The sequence below is a fragment of the Schistocerca americana genome, chromosome 4, assembly GCF_021461395.2.
Source record: "Schistocerca americana isolate TAMUIC-IGC-003095 chromosome 4, iqSchAmer2.1, whole genome shotgun sequence".
Taxonomy (NCBI): Eukaryota; Metazoa; Arthropoda; class Insecta; order Orthoptera; family Acrididae; genus Schistocerca; species Schistocerca americana.
Genome location: NC_060122.1, coordinates 173,151,430 through 173,169,690, shown reverse-complemented (window position 1 = coordinate 173,169,690; position 18,261 = coordinate 173,151,430). Strand labels below are relative to the sequence as shown.

General features: G+C 41.9%; 1 protein-coding gene across 1 annotated transcript in view; it reads left to right on the top strand.

The window, feature by feature from the left end:
- Nucleotides 1-18,261, top strand: part of LOC124613947 (nucleolysin TIA-1) — a 984,833-nt gene that overhangs the window by 920,656 nt on the left and 45,916 nt on the right. Inside the window, exon 5 of the mRNA XM_047142709.1 lies at nt 11,020-11,149. Within this exon, the coding sequence (XP_046998665.1) occupies nt 11,020-11,149 (130 nt within the window). The remainder of the gene's footprint in view (nt 1-11,019; nt 11,150-18,261) is intronic.

Below are 18,261 nucleotides of genomic sequence, written 5' to 3'. Positions count from 1 at the left end.
TATCAGATACAATTTCTCGAAAAACCTCAAAGCTGAATTTCTGTGAAATTGAAAACATTAAGAACAGCTTTTTTTTCTCTCCATTCTTGAACAGTGTTCCGAGCGCGTGTTTCACTGCGAAGTAGGGAGCAGTAGCGGGCATTTTCACAGCGCGGCAATCAGAGCTCAGTTATCCCTGATAGAGACTGCGAATGTACACGATTTTTGAAATAAAAAGTACGCAGCTAAAGTATGATCAAGAAAAACGTTGATGGCTGTTAATAAATTACCATATCTTAAAGTTTTATCTACAGTGACACAATAATAAGATATCTACTACTTAAGTTGGACCTACTTCCAAGAGAGTAACAACACGTGTACGTGTGCTACGGCTACTGACTAATCCTCGCCGGCCAGGGTGGCCGAGCGGTTCTAGACGCTTCAGTCTGGAACCGCGCGACCGCTACGGTCGCAAATTCGATCCTGCCTCGGGCATGGATGTCTGTGATGTCCTTAGGTTAGTTAGGTTTAAGTAGTTCTAAGTTCTAGGGGACTGATGACCTCAGATGTTAAGTCTCATAGTGCTCAGAGCCATTTTGAGCCAACTAATCCTCGCGTTTGTGTTTGTTTACGTCAGGTTTATTCTTACGATGAACTAAGTATAACCTAATTATTTTCAGCCATAATGGCTATGTTTGTGAACTGTGACTGTGTGGGATAATTATTTATTTCAAGTGTCTGCTACCAGTCATTTTTTATTTTGTGCTTAATCTAACATAATGCAACGCGTTTCGAACATGTTCTCTTCATCTTCAGCCGTTTATACATACATACATACATAGAGAAATGTTACTTAAAAATAAACAGTCTTAAAGTAGATTAATCTAGAACACTTTGTCCATTGTTTTTTACTGTAGCTGCTGGTGTAGAATTTGGGGGGAAGGAGGGGAGCAGTATATGGCTAGAAATCGAACTCAGTGATATCTTCTGCTGGTTTTATTCTTTGTGGTTGACTATGTATATCACAGCCTGTATAGGGTGCAGATAGACTTGCATCAGTTATGTGTTACGAAAATAGTGTGAAGGGCTTTACAGTTGATCACTTACAATTTCATCATCTTGCTGCTTCACTTGCATCACTGGTGTGATGGCGGACATCAGTGATTTCGATTTCTAGCCACACACTGCCCCCCTCCTTCCCCCCAAATGCCACACCATTTGTATGTATGCATGTATAAACGTCTGAAGATGAACAGAACATTTTCGAAACGTGTTGCATTATGTTAGATTAAGCATAAAATAAAAAGTGACTGGTAGCAGAAACTTGAAATAAATAAGTATAATCTAGACCGCGCAGCCAGCATCTTTGATATTTGCAAGGTTGAAAAGACAGCAGCCGTGTTACACGCGATTCTATTCAGCCAGTGTTAATAATTTAGGGAGATGGGAGGCTGCCGTCAGCCGGTGACAAGAAATGGCGGCCGCTATTGTTTCTCCAGCGACAGGCCAGTCCCGCGCGCCACCCACGCACTTTCCCATGCGACATATGCCGCCACTCCCACCAGCTAGCCGGCCGAAAAACGTTCGCGCCGCCGGCCTCTCGATGACATATTAATTACGTGCCGGTGGTTCGCTCATACATTAAACATGCGCGCCTGAATTATTGTGGGCTCCGCTAGCTCCTATTGTTATTACAATAATAGACGTAACATAGCTCGCGCGCCGACAAAAAGTGCCACCACAATCGGCCTCTCCTCGTAATTAGCTCAATTGAACCGGGCCAGGGGCAGGGGGAAGGAGGGGGGGGGGGGGGGGGGGAACTGTTGGCCGTCCATTGACACAATTGAGCTTTTATTATCGGTCGCTGTTTGTTTTCATAAATACTCATTTCGCCGCCGGAGGGCACGAGCAACCCATCAGCAAGAAAATCACGTTACCGGCCGATGGCAGATGAACACGATGGTGCTATTAAGCCCTTTTCCCAGCCGCACCGCTGGTTTCGCTGAATGCAATAACTATAACTCAACTGTCCTGGCCTCGTTGGCATACTGACCAGTCATATTAAGGTCAGATTTTCTAAAAGTGGACGCTTTGCCTGCTTCTGGTGCAACTGCATTTGAAGCGTGTTGGAAACAAAATTTCTAATCGCCAGGTAACATTAGTACATTATTTGTGACCACTTAAGAATGTATTTCGAGCTGTCTTCCTGGCCTCGTGACTAGACGTTCCAACTGTGTTTGTATTCTTCTCACTTTACTTTAATTTTCGTTCAAATTCTCTCCCGCTACTTTATTTTGGTGGCAAGATTGCATTCGTAAAGCACGTTTAAGATTCATGCAAACACACAAAATTCAACACTGGTAAACTTTACAAAATGTGATAGTTTTTGCTCACTAAAATTATAATATTGCAGTTTTTGCCAACTAAAATTATAATATTGCGTTCTTGCTAATTAGTTCATCGCTGGTTCAAAATATTTTAACTTTTTAATGTATCGCTAGACACAAGATATGGTGGCATTTATTAACTGATTGTTGCTTATTGAACTTTTTTTGTATCTGTCATTCCACCAATGAGAGAGATGATGGGCTGCAGTAGAGCATAGGACTTTTCAGCCAGTAGCAATTTGTTCTGTAGTGGCACAATTTATTTGGATGCTCATATAAATTTGTAAAAATATTTTTTAGATGGATGGGTAGGTGGAAAGAGGATATAGGTTTTTTCAGTCAGCAGTTGTAATGTGTTCTGTAGTAGCACAATTTATTTGGGGTTATTTGGGTGCTAGTTATGATATGAAATTTTTCTTTTGCAGATGGATGCATAGGTGGAACGAAAATGTAGGTAGTTCTTGTAATATTTTACTTGTTCCACACCTATACTGCGGCAAAACGAAATAAATATATCACTTGTCCAGTTAACTTCGCCTGCGAATATGACTACGATTATTATTATTTCAGAGAAGGAAAGTTGCTACTCACCATATAGCGGAGATGCTGAGTCGCGATATGCACAACAAAAAGATTCACACAATTATAGCTTTCGGTCATTAAGGCCTTTGTCAGCAGTAGACACACACACACACACACACACACACACACACAAACGCAACTTGCACACAGGTCTGCAGTCTCAGAGAGCTGAAACCACACTCAGCAACTTTCCTTCTCTGGTATTGTACATTCCATCCTGGATTTTCCATTGTTTGATTATTATTATTTTGTTTTAGCTTTTCTTTGCGCCCATGATACTTTCACTCAATCCCAAGGGAGTCTTTTGAAGGAAGTCTTTTAAACAGTAATTTGATTCTTCCTACGCATTAAAAATACATTGGACACTGTTTGTTTTGTTCATTTCTGCTGTCAGTGTTTTTTTCGATGCCCATAGACGTATGCAAAGAAGTCTCTCTTACCTCGTGACGATTTAAGATGGCGAGTAATGCTGCATTCTCTGCCTTCGCTGATTTTGCCAAAATGGCGTGGCACTTTTCTTGATTTTATGCGAATATAAACGAAAATAATTGTTGACGCTTTGTTCGAGAATTTTGCTTGAATCATCCGGCTTTTCTGAAAATTGTAAATAAATCAAGGGCAGTATATGAGGGAATTTCCACCTGGTACTTATATTTTCAATGTACTCACGATCGCCGACCTGAGGTCACATTTGATTGCTAGCCCGATATGTAATTGAAGGGACTCGATCTTTTATTAAACAGAAAATATACATAAAACAATTAAAAGTGCCTTCACAAATATGTAGGTTAGTAATCAATCTTTGCTCACCACGGTTTAGTAGAAGCCACGTTCTTCTGCTCTTTACAGCAGAAACGTTAGCTCTCAATGCTCATAAATCGCTTGTAGAATCTCAACACTTGGTCACACGGTATTCACTCCGCCTTTACACTCCTTTTACACCAACTGTTAAATCTTGAGCTGTTAAAATCCCCATTTTTCATACGTTCGAAGTACAGTAAATCGCACGCCAACCTTTTTCTTCTTTTCTTCCCCTTCCTTCCCCGCCCTTCAACTGTCAGTTCCCCAGATTTTTACATCTCTCAGGTCATAGACCCCGTACAATTACAAAATTACACGTAAAATAATTGCGTAATATATCCACATATTTCCTGTAACGTAAATAGTATTAATTAAGGAAAAAATGGAAAACACGCTACCTTCGTTACAGAAGCTACTTTGAACACAGAATAGGAGTAGACTACGGAAACATTGAGATGCGCGCTCGCTGACATACATTCCTTCCAAAGTCACGCCTTTCTCAACTTCTTTACAACTGGTATTCGGTATCTAAAACGAAGGGGATAACAGTAATGTAAGTGAATAAGTAGAATTCTATGAAAAAAAACACCCCATACATTAATTACCTTCAATTTGCAGTCCCCCAAAATTTAGATTCTGTATAGTATTGCATATATTTCGAGCATGGAAAAAAAATGCAATACTAATCTTGGTTCACTATAAATTTATTTACCTTGATCGAAATATTAACAAGTATTTAGCTAATCGGTTCTAGTTGTTGCGAACTACTTTTATCTGAAGATTACACATCATCAGAATTTACAGACTGAACCCAGTAATGAAAAGGCATATGACAAAATACCTCGAAATATCATCTCGGGATTGAAATAAATGGCTGATAAATTTAACATGTAAAATCCAAGAAGCCGGGAACTACCGAATCCAGCGGTGGAGGGGAGGGGGGAAGGGGGCAATGGTGTCTGCAGATCCCCCCACCGCTCTCCCAATTATTCAGCACAATGCCTGTGCCTGTTTCTTCCTGATCTCAAAATAAAAAAAAAGACCATTTGTTTGCAACGTAGCTTTCAGACTTAAGTCTTCAAATTTTTGTCGCTGTCGCATTCTGTTCAATAGTGCTGAAATGGTCAATCTGGCGACTTCTACCACTGTGTAGAGATCGAAGCTAGCACACCAGCGGGCTTTTGTAAGGTGTACTAACTTTGCAATGAACAATGATATTTGAAATTAAAAGTATGTGGCTTAAACTTTAAAAACTGCGATTACAAAAAATCTCGAAGACTTTTATTGTTTTCAAGTGTCTGAAAGTTTCAGTCACAGTAACATAATAAACTACATAAAATCTTTTTTTACAGTTAATTTTAAGTATTATCATAATAGATCAAGAAAACACTTTCGTTTACTCCAGAGAATCTGGGAACGTCCCAATGATAGAACATTTTTATGAGCTGACCAAAATCCTGGACTCGCCACTGAGTTTGCGTGATTTAAAAATGTGTAAGTGGATAATTTTTCGTATGTTCATCAATAATTAATTGTATTAACATTTTAAATGAAACTTTACGTATAAAGGAAACGTTTTGAAGGTAGGGCTGTAGTGTACAAGAAATTCTCCTACCGGTTGTCTTAAATGATGTTGCAGAGGCCTGTCTAAGGAGCCAATATTTGGGCAACCTTTTCTCAGTAGAGAACTTAGTATTGTACATTGTCGTTAGCCATATTTACCACCGCCCGTAATATGGAACGTTCTATTTAACGCTGGGTCTACAAACAGTCGCTACAAAGACTTCAAGGATTTATTGTTGGTACTGAACTTGGCGGAGAATATTAATCGTCTTGATGGAAACCCAGCCCAAGAGTAAATAAAGCAATTTTCTCTGGCAAACTGCTTCTGCGTGACTGAAGAATACATTTATAGGAATCTTTAAGCTTTCTAGTTAAGTACTAAAGATTACAGTTCCCGGGAACCCACCGCGTTTGCCTTTCACAACAGATTCGCTTTTTCTGGCATCACCTTTTTTGTGGTGTAGCTGTCGCTTGCTAGCTGTTGCGTCAGTCATCCGTTAAGTCACACACGCGAAGGCGTCGCATTCTAATTGATTAAAGCATTACTCGCTCAGCACAAAGCGCGGACGAGGCGGCAGCTATAGCTATAAAACAGCGGAGCTGGCGGCGCACACCTCTCAGAAATATTGCGCCATCCATATCGTCATTGACGCTACGATATTTATTCACATTATTTCCTCCGAACGCGAGCGAGATGATGGCTTATATCAATCACGGACGTCGGCAATATCACTCATTCGTCATTTTCCGCTAGAGGCTTAGGATAGCGGTGCGAGGCAGTCCGGAGGCTTTACCACTTTCATTGTTTCACAGACGTCACTTGAGGATCACAGATTTGCCGGAGGGCCGACGGCTGCACGAAGAATGCAGTACGTACCAGTTTACATCGAATTAAAATGAAGTTTATTAACATCCTGAAGCACGTAGTGTCGGACTCGTCACTTCGTTTAACGCGAACGACATGCGCACCATCTGGCGGAAGAAAGTCGAAAGCGCCTCGCACTTTGCCTGCTATCTCTGGAGGACTCCTTGAACTACAAGGCGCGGCAGTAGCTGGAGGAACTGCAAGGTGGCACTGCCATCTGTCTCGCCTGATACCACTGCAGAAAGTTCCTTTTAGCGGTATCATATTATGTTTGCAACCTAAGCCGGGTTCCTTCGTATAACCAAATTAATTGCATCAGCACTGAAACTCAGTGATTACGGAATTTATTTAAATTTGTATTTTATTTTAAAATATAATATTATTGAACTTTTCATTATAATGTTTTAGACGATTCAGAACTAGAAATGAACTGCAATTTACAGTCAAGCAATGCAAAAAGGAGATTATCGTGCCAACGAAGATACGGAATAACGATAAAGGAAACAAAAACGTTAACCTATTTTGTGCCAGCAGTGCCGCAGAGCTGAATAATTAAGAATGAAGATAGGTGGCTGTATGTAGCGTCGTTAATGTGGCCAGAAGAGTATTAAGACAGAAGTTTCCGATTTATATATACAATTTTAAAAAGCTATATAAGTCACGTGTGTCGTGCAAAACTATCTTTACGTGTACGAATGGGGCATAAATATTTTTTTTTAATTTTTTTTTTAAAATCAATCTTAACCAATAAGGAGAAATAACGTGGCTGTATTTACCAACTATAACTGATAGTCAGCAAGCCGCCACATCGGTTCGATTCGCTCCCTGCCACATTATAATCCACTTATATCTGTGTATACATTCTACGAAGCATGTGGCAAAGAGTGCTTATTATTTTAATATCGTTTATTTACTTCTAATTTGCAGTTATAGTCTGATTAAAATTGCTTGTCACCTGACATCTGTCACTGGCCGGTGAAACGTTCACATCGACTGCCGGCTGCCGCTCCGTTATAGGCGACACGCAAAAACAGCTGAGGACTCCACAGCAGCTGTTACTACGTGTAACACTGAGCAATGGTGGCAAAGGCTTCCGTGACGTGTAGTCAGTAGAATCAGATGCTGTTTCGACAGCTTGTTTTAAGTGACCAATGACTGAACTGCGACAGAAGACGCCCATTGCGGATGCCTATGGCCTGGACCACAAACAGACTGGCACCTCACAAATTTAAAATTATTATTCTTGTCCTTTTCCTGTTGCCTTTTTTCCATTTCTGTACGGGGTAGGCGACGTTATACGGGGTTGCTAAATGTCTCTACCCATCACAACCCATCGCAAACATCAAGGTAATCTTATTCTTCGTGTAATTATAGGTACAAACACCAGAGTGCATTGCTATTAAATCAGACATCTCTGTCATTGTTCGCTGTTGATTCTAACCCGTTGTGAAGATGTTTTCTAAGAAGAACGAGTTCTTCCGTAAAAATTTCGTTCAAAGCTGGTCATAATTTAATAAGAAACGTGTGGAATAATAATTTCCACATTGTTCCACCTACAAGGAAGGCTGTCTACAGTTTACGGAAACCTCTTGAGCGGATTACACGGGTCAGCTAGGCCATCAACAAGTGATGGTTACTAAACTTAACGTTGTACAAACGTTCCAGGTCATCTGACGATGTGTATCAACAACGATGGAAAAAAATTCGAGAAAGAGTGTTGTGAATAATTCTGTAGCTTCAATAATGTATCGAGTTATTTCAGAATTTCAATTGTTTGTTTTGACAGTCTCGATACAGCAGAAATGTTGACTGATTTGTTACTGTTTGGTATACCGTCTAAGTAAGTTTTACATACTCAGGCAACATTGGCTGGTTCCTAGGCTGCAGTGTGAGGGGATGGAGAACTCAGTAAACGTTAGTAAAGGAGTCAAACTAGCTGACGTCCACTATACAGTGTTTTTTAATCTGACTCTTGAAGCAGCGATTCGAAAGCTTCATATATCTGATTACCCAGGCACGAAGTCAACCCAGACATGTGCATACGCTGATGATACAGAGAATGCAGATCATTGTAGTATTAAGGATAGAATAAAAGAAAGGCAGCTTGGATTGTTAGGGCACCTCAAAAGAATGGTAGAAGAAAGGTGACCAAGGAGAATACTTTCGTGGCAGCCTCCTAGGAGCATCCAAGAAGCATTTGAGAAAAGAAAAACAAGCGAGATCTAGGAGTTCGGCGACTGAGATACGGTGACAGCTGTAGGATCCTCCTTGCAGAAGGAGTAGATAATACACTTTAAACGCCGGCCGGGGTGGCCGAGTGGTTCTAGGCGCTACAGTCTGGAAACGCGCTACCGCAATGGTCGCAGGTTCGAATCCTGCCTCGGGCATGGCTGTGTGTGATGTCCTTAGGTTAGTTAGGTTTAAGTAGTTCTAAGTTCTAGGGGACTGGTAACCTCAGACGTTCAGTCCCATAGTGCTCAGAGCCATTTGAACCATTTTTTACATTTTAAACGTTACGTTAACGGCTTTGAATCTTAAAACTGCAGAAAACAGGAGGGCGTTCTGAAAAGTAATGACTACGAATTTTTTATTCTGTTTTCAGTACCAGTTATAACAATGTCCCGTGTATTACTCGGCCGACTTTCCCGCTTGCGTCTAGGGGGCTCCGAATTGTAGCGTGTAAAATGACAGTGTGTTAACGTAACTGCTTTGGTGCATGGGGAAGAGCGTCCTGTAGTCGAGTATCGAATTCTAAGAGTTCGTAAACACCCTCTCCTTTAGAATGACAATGCCTGACGACAAAAAAGCGCTGCGACAACTGCAACAGTCCGATACTTTTCTCTACCCGTCATCGACCATCCTCCGTACCGGCCCGATCTGACCCTGTCCTTTCATCTGTTTCTAAAACTTAAGGAACCCTTTCGGGGACTTCACTTTGATAGTGATGAAGCGGTGCAGCAGGAGTGATGTCGCTTCGTCCACAAAGTCAAACTGGGCTGAGGTTGGGAGAAATGTGTTCGTCACCAGGTTCAAATGGTTCAAATGGCTCTGAGCACTATGGGACTTAACATCTGTGGTCATCAGTCCCCTAGGACTTAGTTAGAACTACTTAAACCTAACTAACCTAAGGACATCACACACATCCATGCCCGAGGCAGGATTCGAACCTGCGACCGTAGCAGTCGCGCGGTTCCGGACTGAGCGCCTAGAACCGCTAGACCACCGCGGCCGGCTTCGTCGCCAGGGTGAGAAATAAAATTGTAGACACAAAGAATAAAGATGTACACTGTTAACAACGTTTGTTTTATTTTTTTTAAAACCTTTAAGAGTTTTCACATAAAAAGTTCGGAGGCATCATTCTTTAGCACGTCCTCGCTCTATAACAGAGACGGCGAAAGAGAAACCCTGACAGCTGGGAGCGTTATTGCCAGCTTTCGACTGAGCCGCATACGGCCTGCGAAGACAATAGTGGTCTATTGAGTTGCTACAACGATGAGGCGTTGCCATAGCCACGTTGAGTCGAATTCGTTGAGTAAATATCTCTGGAGTGAGCATTGCGTACTGCGCATGTTGTCAACATTAAACCAGGATTGTCACGTGTCTTCGGGACTTCGCTGTGTGTGTGTGCTTTCTGCAGCGTTTGAAGTTTATAATATCACGAGTTTTTGTTGTGTTTCACCGTTTGTTGATAGTGTATTAGCGAGGGTGAATTACTGTTGTTGCTACGGATGCAAAGAAAAATATGTGAAATGAGGGATAGTAACTTTTCATGGGTACATACCATGTAGCTCTAATTATAGTTATCATATTAGTAAGAGACACTGTATATGTTTAAAAATTTCGAGACGCCTTATAATTAAGGCTTGATTCTGTAGACCTATTTTCTACGATTTTATGACTATATAACAGATATTACGGCTCGTACAAAACCTTACAAACAATCGCTTCCTCTGGTAAATTTGCTAGTGGAACAGGAAAGGGAATGGTTAGTTGTTTCAGTAAATACTATCCTCCATGCATTTATCAGTGACTTGTCGGTTATGTATATAGATTACTCAGTCTACTATTTATTTAATAAACTGGGATCAAGTACTTAAAATGCGTTAAATAAATATGTCAAAGTGCCACCAGTAAGAAAAATTGTGCTTTAGGTCGCATAAACGAGAAAATAAATACGCAGAAATACAAGAAAAAAGGACGAATTAGCAGGGATATAATCGCTAACGTGCGACAAATTCGGTGTATTTCGGACACTTGCAAAAGTACTAGCGTACTGTCAAGTCGTTTCGTAGGACAAGGACTATCACTGCAAAAATGTACGTCAGGCTCGTTAATACTATAAAGTGCCGTATCATACCGAAAACTACCAGAAATCGAGTGCATCTGAACTGTGACACCTATCGCAAAGAAGCAGAATGTAATATCACTTGCCCTTAAAAGTTAGGTAGCTGGTTTATTCCCGGTATCAAATGGATACTGTTAAAATGTCTGCGCAACATATATAAATATTCCACGACACGTACGAAAAGAATCCGTCTGCACTAGGGATGTAGTGACATTCTAAATATACAGGGACAAACACACCACGTCCCGAGATCACGTGACCAGGCCGGCAATGTATGTTGACAACACAAAATCTGTTCTGCGTATGTGAATGCTCACTCCAGAGATATTTACTCTGTGGTCGAATTACGTGATTGGCTGAGGTAGACGTGCGAAGCAGCCGGGCCAATCCCACAGCGGCTGTCAGGAACTTCTTTCGGCGCCTCTGACTGTAGGGGTCTTTACATCGTAAACACGGCTTTGGAAAGCTTGTAACGGCAATTGTTATGTGTGTTGCAGGTTCTCCACCAAAGAGTCGGCTACGCACGCCATCGTGGCCGTGCACAACACGGACATCAACGGACAGACCGTCAAGTGCTCCTGGGGGAAGGAGTCGGGTGACCCAAACAACGCACAGGCAGCAGGACAGGTGAGTTACATCGCCTGCTTCACCTCAGTACAGTCTATAGATTTGTGCTGCCTAAGATAATCCTGGTACGCGATCTGCACGCGACGTGACGTGTCACAGTTATGTGTGTTGAAAATGGCACTGGCAGGGATGGAACCAATGGCGTGCTACACGACACAAACCATTCCGTCATTGACATTGCTAGGCGCGAGCTAGGAGAAGTCGCAGTAGATTTTTAGCATGTTAGTTGTTGGTATAAAAATTTTATGTTATGCGTAAGCTTAAACTGATACTCTAAAATCCCGCAGGAATATAATATGCACTCAACAAAACGTAAAATAACGCACCGGCAGAGGAGCATCGGATCGAAATGAAATTTACCAGTCGTGAGGTTCTCTTGATCCCAAAATCAAGACAAGTAAACAAATAAAGTGAGTACAAATAGACAAATTTCGTGCAGTGCAACATCAATAACGCTTTGGACGACATTTTGCTGCAGTACATGCCACAATATGGTCCGGCATCGAGTTGATTAGACGTTTCATGTCGTCCTGAGGCAGCTGGGCCGTCAAATCTTGAACAATCATCTCCAAATTATGTATAGAATGACATGCCGGCGTCTGGCATTTCAGCTGGTCCCGAATAAGGTGTACAGATAGGGTTGCCATACCTAGGGACACTCTGAGATAGGGGTATGCAAAATGAATAAAAAAATTATTTAACATGGTTAATTTTTATTTAGAACACAATTACACGGAACTTGTTGCGCGCTGGGCGCAATATTCAGAGATGAACCATCCAGTAAAATGGAAATACAGGCAAGACTACATGCAGGTAATCGCTTTTACCACTGTACTCAACACCAAGCCAACCAGCAGAAGGCCCATAGGAAGACCTAGAATTCGACGGAGTGACTGCGTATCCAAAGACCTTCAGAGAGTGGGACTGCTGGAAGGATGGCAGAAAGCAGCCGAAGACAGGCTGAAATGGAGGCAATCTCTCAAAGCAGCGCGCTGTCCATTGGGCCTGATCGCATAAAATAAAGTAAAGTAAGTAAGTATAATACAATTTAACACTGTTGCACCTTATGATGTGGCTTTAGGCCGCGAAACCGGTTGTGTGTAAAACAACAGTTTTATCAGCTGTCAGAGGAAATGTTCTTAACATCATGCACTTCCTAGTGAGGTAGAACAGTGTGCATTCTTAAAGATGAAATTGTCTTTAAGCAGTTTACGTCATTACAACAGTAACTTGAGAATGCCACAACAGGCCTCATCCCCGATCGTGGTGAATAAATGAATCCAGTAATGGTCCTGATTCTTAAATGTTGTCCTTACTAAACTACTGCAGGACAGTGGACACAAGTAAAAGAATATAAATACCGGAACTTAACAACATTGGAATGATATAGAAATTTACTGAGATAACTTACAGAATCGATAGATGTCATTTTGTAGCAAACAACCTCAGTATGATTCACGTAGCGCATCAGTACCCCATTCCTCACGGAAGTTCGAGGTTTCCTCGAGAATCGCTTCCCACGTCGGTAGACTGGCCGCCAGGGGCTAATCGCATGGGCATTTCATTGTCCAGAATTGAAACACTGGATTTCTTTCCCTGGGGCTCCATTAAAGACCGTATACAAGTTCCTCCTCTACCAAACAATTCAACGACCTGAAAAATCGAATCTACGCTACCGTTGCATAAGTTACACCCGATTTGCTTCACCGAGTGTGGGAAGAAATTGATTGCCGGTGGGATGTTTGCCTCATCGCAGATGGAAGTCACATAGAACCAAAATGACCCTTGCACTTTTTTGCTAAACTTTAAGTTTGCTACAAAATGACACATCTACCGATTCTGTAAGACTTGTCAGTAAATTTCTACACCATTCCAGAGTTGTAAAGTCCACTTCGAGTCATCGTTTAGTATAGTACTGAGTCCGTCTTAGCCGATTGTGCGGGCCACTTATACGTACAGGGCGAAAATGTGGAAATGGAGGAAGCAAGGTCCAGTGAACATGCATCGTTGCGCGGTAGGTGGCGCTGACGAATAAGGGTTTCTCTGACCACGTGCCATGCGTTTCTTGTGTGTTGTAGACTATGTGATTGACGTAGCGTACTATAAGCAGTAGAATGGTCCGGTGTTCATGTCGAGAACAAGCCGAGATAGTGTCTGCTTACGGTCAAGCAGATGGAAACGCTCGAAAGGGGCAATGCTGCACCAAAAAAAGTACCCTCACAGATATCAACCATGTCACACAATATTTGTGAGTTCATGGGTCCTTTCGGACAGACGAAGGTGCAGCGAGGCAGCGGTCTGTGCGTGACCTGTACCAGATTTGGAGGTCTGGTTCAGCAGGATGTTGAGATGAATCCTAGTACAAGCTCCAGACAAGTGGCCCGCCAAATTCGTGTAAGACGAAGTGCCATTGTGTGTATGTGAGGGTACTTGTTCTGTTAAAGCCGTGTTGCCTCGTCTGCTTGGCCGTTCACAAACACCATCTCGGCTTGTTCCTGACATGAATACCAGACCTTTTTGCTGCTTTACAGTACGCTGCGTCAATCGCACATACAACATACAATGAACACACGACACGTTGTCAGAGAACCTTTCATTCAACAGCGCCATTTACCGTAGCAACGATGCATCTCGGGACACATGTTCATAGGACCTTTTCTCCTTAATTTCCAGCCAGGAATCAGTCCCTGCAGTTTTCGGTTTTATTAATATCCACCAGGTATATACGGGGTGCGACAATAAAGTAATGAGACTGATTTTCTGTGGAAGATGTGGCAATCCTACAGACTTGCATAGGCACAATATCTTTGACCTTGGTCTATAAGCTGCTTCCAGTCCAAGTGGCACATCGATGCAACTGCTCAGTCGTGAGTTGTGCTGTAATAAGTTAACATATGTTTGTGTCTCTCGTCACGGAAATGGAGCTGCACAATATTGCGCAACGGTATGCCATTTCTTTTTGCGTTAAATTAGGTGAAAACGCGACGACAACTTATGGTAAGCTTCAGAAGACTTTCGGAGAATAGGTTATATCAAGAGCTCAAGTTTTTCGTTGGCGTAAAATGTTTAGTGAAGGCAGAACGAATATTGAAGATGTAGACCACAGTGGACGACCATCAACCTGACGGACGGATGTCAACTTGGCCAGGGTGCGTGAACTCGTACGATCTGATTGAAGGTCATCAGTGAAAATGATTGCAGAAGAACTGAACATCAATCGAGAAACAGTTCGTCTAGTAATAACTGAAGATCTTGGTATGACAAAGATTTGTGCAAAAACGGTCCCCAAAAATCTCACACCACAACAGCGAGAAACACGGAAATATGTGGCAGCCGATCTGTTAGAGCAGGGCTTCCCAACATTTTCAGCTGGCGGACCCCTCCTTCAGTCGAAAATCCATGGCGGACCCCTAGTCAGTCAAGAGCACAGTAACTTTAAATTTCAGAGCTAAACCCATGGGAACTGAAAGCTTCTTAATGCAAGTGCCATGTTCCCAATGACCCTCCCTCCCCCCCCCCCCCCCCCGAAGTATCAATAGTCTTTGTTTTAGAGATGAATGAAAACAACTTGAAATTAACGATCCAATTTGAATTCCCACTGTATCCAGACACTTACTAGTGGATTTACTCCCTTTGTTCAACACACTATAGCCTGATTAAAATTACTTGGTAATTTCACACGTTGTAGCTGCCTTCCTCCAAGAGCAATCAACATCATGTCCAAACTGTTCACTGTTTACAAGCTGCCGCTTGTGGCCTGTTCACTTCCACTGTTTGGCTACTGTTGTGTAAGGAGCATGCATATTTCGTAGCAGTCGTGTGTGTGTGTGTGTGTGTGTGTGTGTGTGTGTGTGTGCGGTTTTTCGTGAAATCCGAAGAATAATGTTCAAATGTATGTAAAGTCTATGGGACTTGACTGCTGAGGTCATCAGTCCCTAGTCTTACACACTATTAACCTATAATGACAACACACACACACACACACACACACATGCCCGAGGAGGACTCGAACTTCCGGCGGGAGCGGCCACGCAATCCACGGCGACACAGCGCCTTTGACTGCGCGGCCATTCCACACAGCTGTGATGGAAAGAGGCAAACCCAAGATTCGGGATACAAACACATCATGAAAGAAAAGAGGCAAAGGAATAGCCCTTATAGGACTATTTTGACATCTGTTGTGCAATGTGTGGGAATACATTCACCCAGTTTACATGCGTTTCCAAAACCGGATTTCGTAAGCCGATGACCCAGTTCCGCTTTTGATTGGTCAGGTAAACACTTCAATATCGATTCTGGAAATTTGCTTTTATAAAGCCATTTTCCAGTTCCACAATCGATTTTCGTGCCCATGGTTCAAATGGTTCAAATGGCTCTGAGCACTATGGGACTTAACTACTGTGGTCATCAGTCCCCTAGAACTTAGAACTAGTTAAACCTAACTAACCTAAGGACATCACACACATCCATGCCCGAGGCAGGATTCGAACCTGCGACCGTAGCGGTCACGCGGTTCCAAACTGTAGCGCCTATAACCGCACGGCCACTCCTGGCGGCTTCGTGCCCATGTAAACAGCTCGGAAAGTCTAGTAATTTTTACGTCTTTGCGTATCTACTGAAGGGCAGCTGTCAGTCCATAGCCGGCAGCTAGCAGGCGGCGTGGCAACAGTGTACTGTCAGTTGGTAGCTGGCAACTGGCAGGTGGCGTGGCAACGGTTTAGCCACAGCTGACAACTTCAATTACTACTTGGACACTATATCGTGGCAGTCAGCCTCGACTGTAAACAAATTAGGAAAACAAACAAACAGACTCTCTTACTTCTATATAAGAAGACAAAGCATTTCACAGAACGTAAGACTTCTTTTCTCAAAGGAAACAATTCTGGCAGAGGAGGCTTACCTTTTACAAGGTGGCACGTGAAAAGCCCTCATTTGTTTACGCTCACAGCCAGTTGCCATAATGCAGTGTCAGAGAAATAGCAAGTAATTGTAATTGAAGTACAGGCAGGCCATATTTTTAACTGAGAGGACGGAATATATTATAAAGAAAAGAAATTAGTTTTAGAGATCATTTTAATTTTCTTAACAAAAATAGCAATGCCAACAGAAGTCAGTTAGTAATTATTTTGTAAATGATAGAAGACAGAAACAAAATTCCTACAAAGCTATAGCTCAGGTACGTTCACTGAGCGTCTACCAAGAAAAATGCTTTCTTCTTTACTATAGATGAGTCTGTAGGAATAATAATGGAATCCTAATGTGATGGTTGAGGGTGCTGCTGCTGACACAATTTTGAAAAGTTGAGTTCATTTCTTGACAACTGGAGACGAATGTCTGGTTCCGCATCTAGACAGCCTCGGTACTTAGTTTTGTGGGCAGCATAGATCGAGAATCCAGACTCACACGTGTATGTTGTGGCAAACGCAAGAAGTACATGTTTAGCCTTTTCAACAAGGGGGTAGTATTTCTTGTTATCCAAACGGATCCAGAAGTATGAGTAACAGTCAATGTCGAAACTTGATTTCAAGGTAGGGTCTGTGGCAATTTCTATCAACAACTCATATTCATTTGATGATAGAATGTTCGGCTTTTTGGGTTGACCACCCATTCGTATTTCTGTAGCTTCTCATCTTCAGCTGTTGGGAAATAATGCTCCAACAATGACATCAAGCTTCGGAGATGTTCCAGGATTTGATGAAACAAATTCTTCCCATGCGCCAATGTTTTGTTTTTCAAAAACTCCTTGAGAAGAGGAAAACACTTGACCTCCCCCTCCTCGACACTCCTCTTGAATGCTCGAACTTTGTCGATAGCAGTGACCTTTGATTCACTTTGCCCTTGGAGTGAAATTTTCATTTCATTCATTTTGGAGAAAATATCTGACAAATGGACAAGTATACATTGCCAATTTTCGTCATTAATAAGGTCTGCTAATTTGGTGTCAAGCTGCAAAAGGAAAGCTAAGACTTCCAATCTTAATTCGTTCAACCGAGAGAGTGCATTCCCAAGTGAGAGCCACCTCACTTCTGTGTGGAGAAGCAGGGAACGATGAAGGCTTCCCATATCTTCACACAGTATTGTGAAAAGTCTTGACTTTAACGGCCTTGATTTTATGTAGTTAATATTTTGAATGTATTCGTCTAAAACTTTCTTGAACGTAACAGGCATTTGTTTCGTAGCTAAAGCGTATCTGTGGAGAGCACAATGACTACTGCTGCAGTTCTTGGCGTTTTCTTTTATTTTTGTTATTGCTCCGTCTGTAGGACCCGTCATAGCTTTTGCACCATCTGTGTACACATCTATGCAAATACACCATGAAACTCGTTAGTCCTTAAAAAATCATCCAATTGACGGAATATTTCAGCACCTGTTGTGTTTGCAGGTAGTGGTCTGCACAATAAGAGGTCCTCCTCAAAACATCCAGAATATTCATAATGGACAAAAGCCAATAAAATCAGTAATCCTGCAACATCAGTAGATTCATCTATCTGCAGAGAAAATGAATTGTGTTGGATGCTAGAAACAAGAGTGTCTTTCACATAATTTGACATGTCAACAATGCGTCTCTTGACAGTATTGTTTGATAATCGCACCGAAGATACAAGCTTTACTGCCTTTTCGTCTAGCATGCAAGAAAATATATCATTAACACATGGCTTTACGAGATTTTCTACAATGGTATGTGCTTTGCCTGTTTTTGTCACTCGATAACTAACCAAGAAAGAAGCTTTTAATGAATTTTCATTAATTGTTTTTGCATGAGTTTTCATGCAATGCTGAGAAGTAGCTAGTTCAGCACTCTTCCTTTTGAAAAAATCGATGTCTTTAGCCTGGAAATCCAGGTGAGTACCTTCAAAATGACGGCGCAATTTAACTGGAACCATTGAACTGTTTGGAAGGACTCGCGCACAAATTACACATTGAATTTTACCCTCCTTTGTCTCTATAAAGCCCATTTCTAAATAGCTTTCGTTGTACTTACGCTTCTTGGTTATTCCACTTCTACAGGATATTGCAACCAATGGAGTATTTGCAGCGTTTTCACATAATAAATCCGGCTGTGGAGCTTTTTGTGATTGTTCTTCCTTTGGTCATCCTCCCTCCTCATTCAT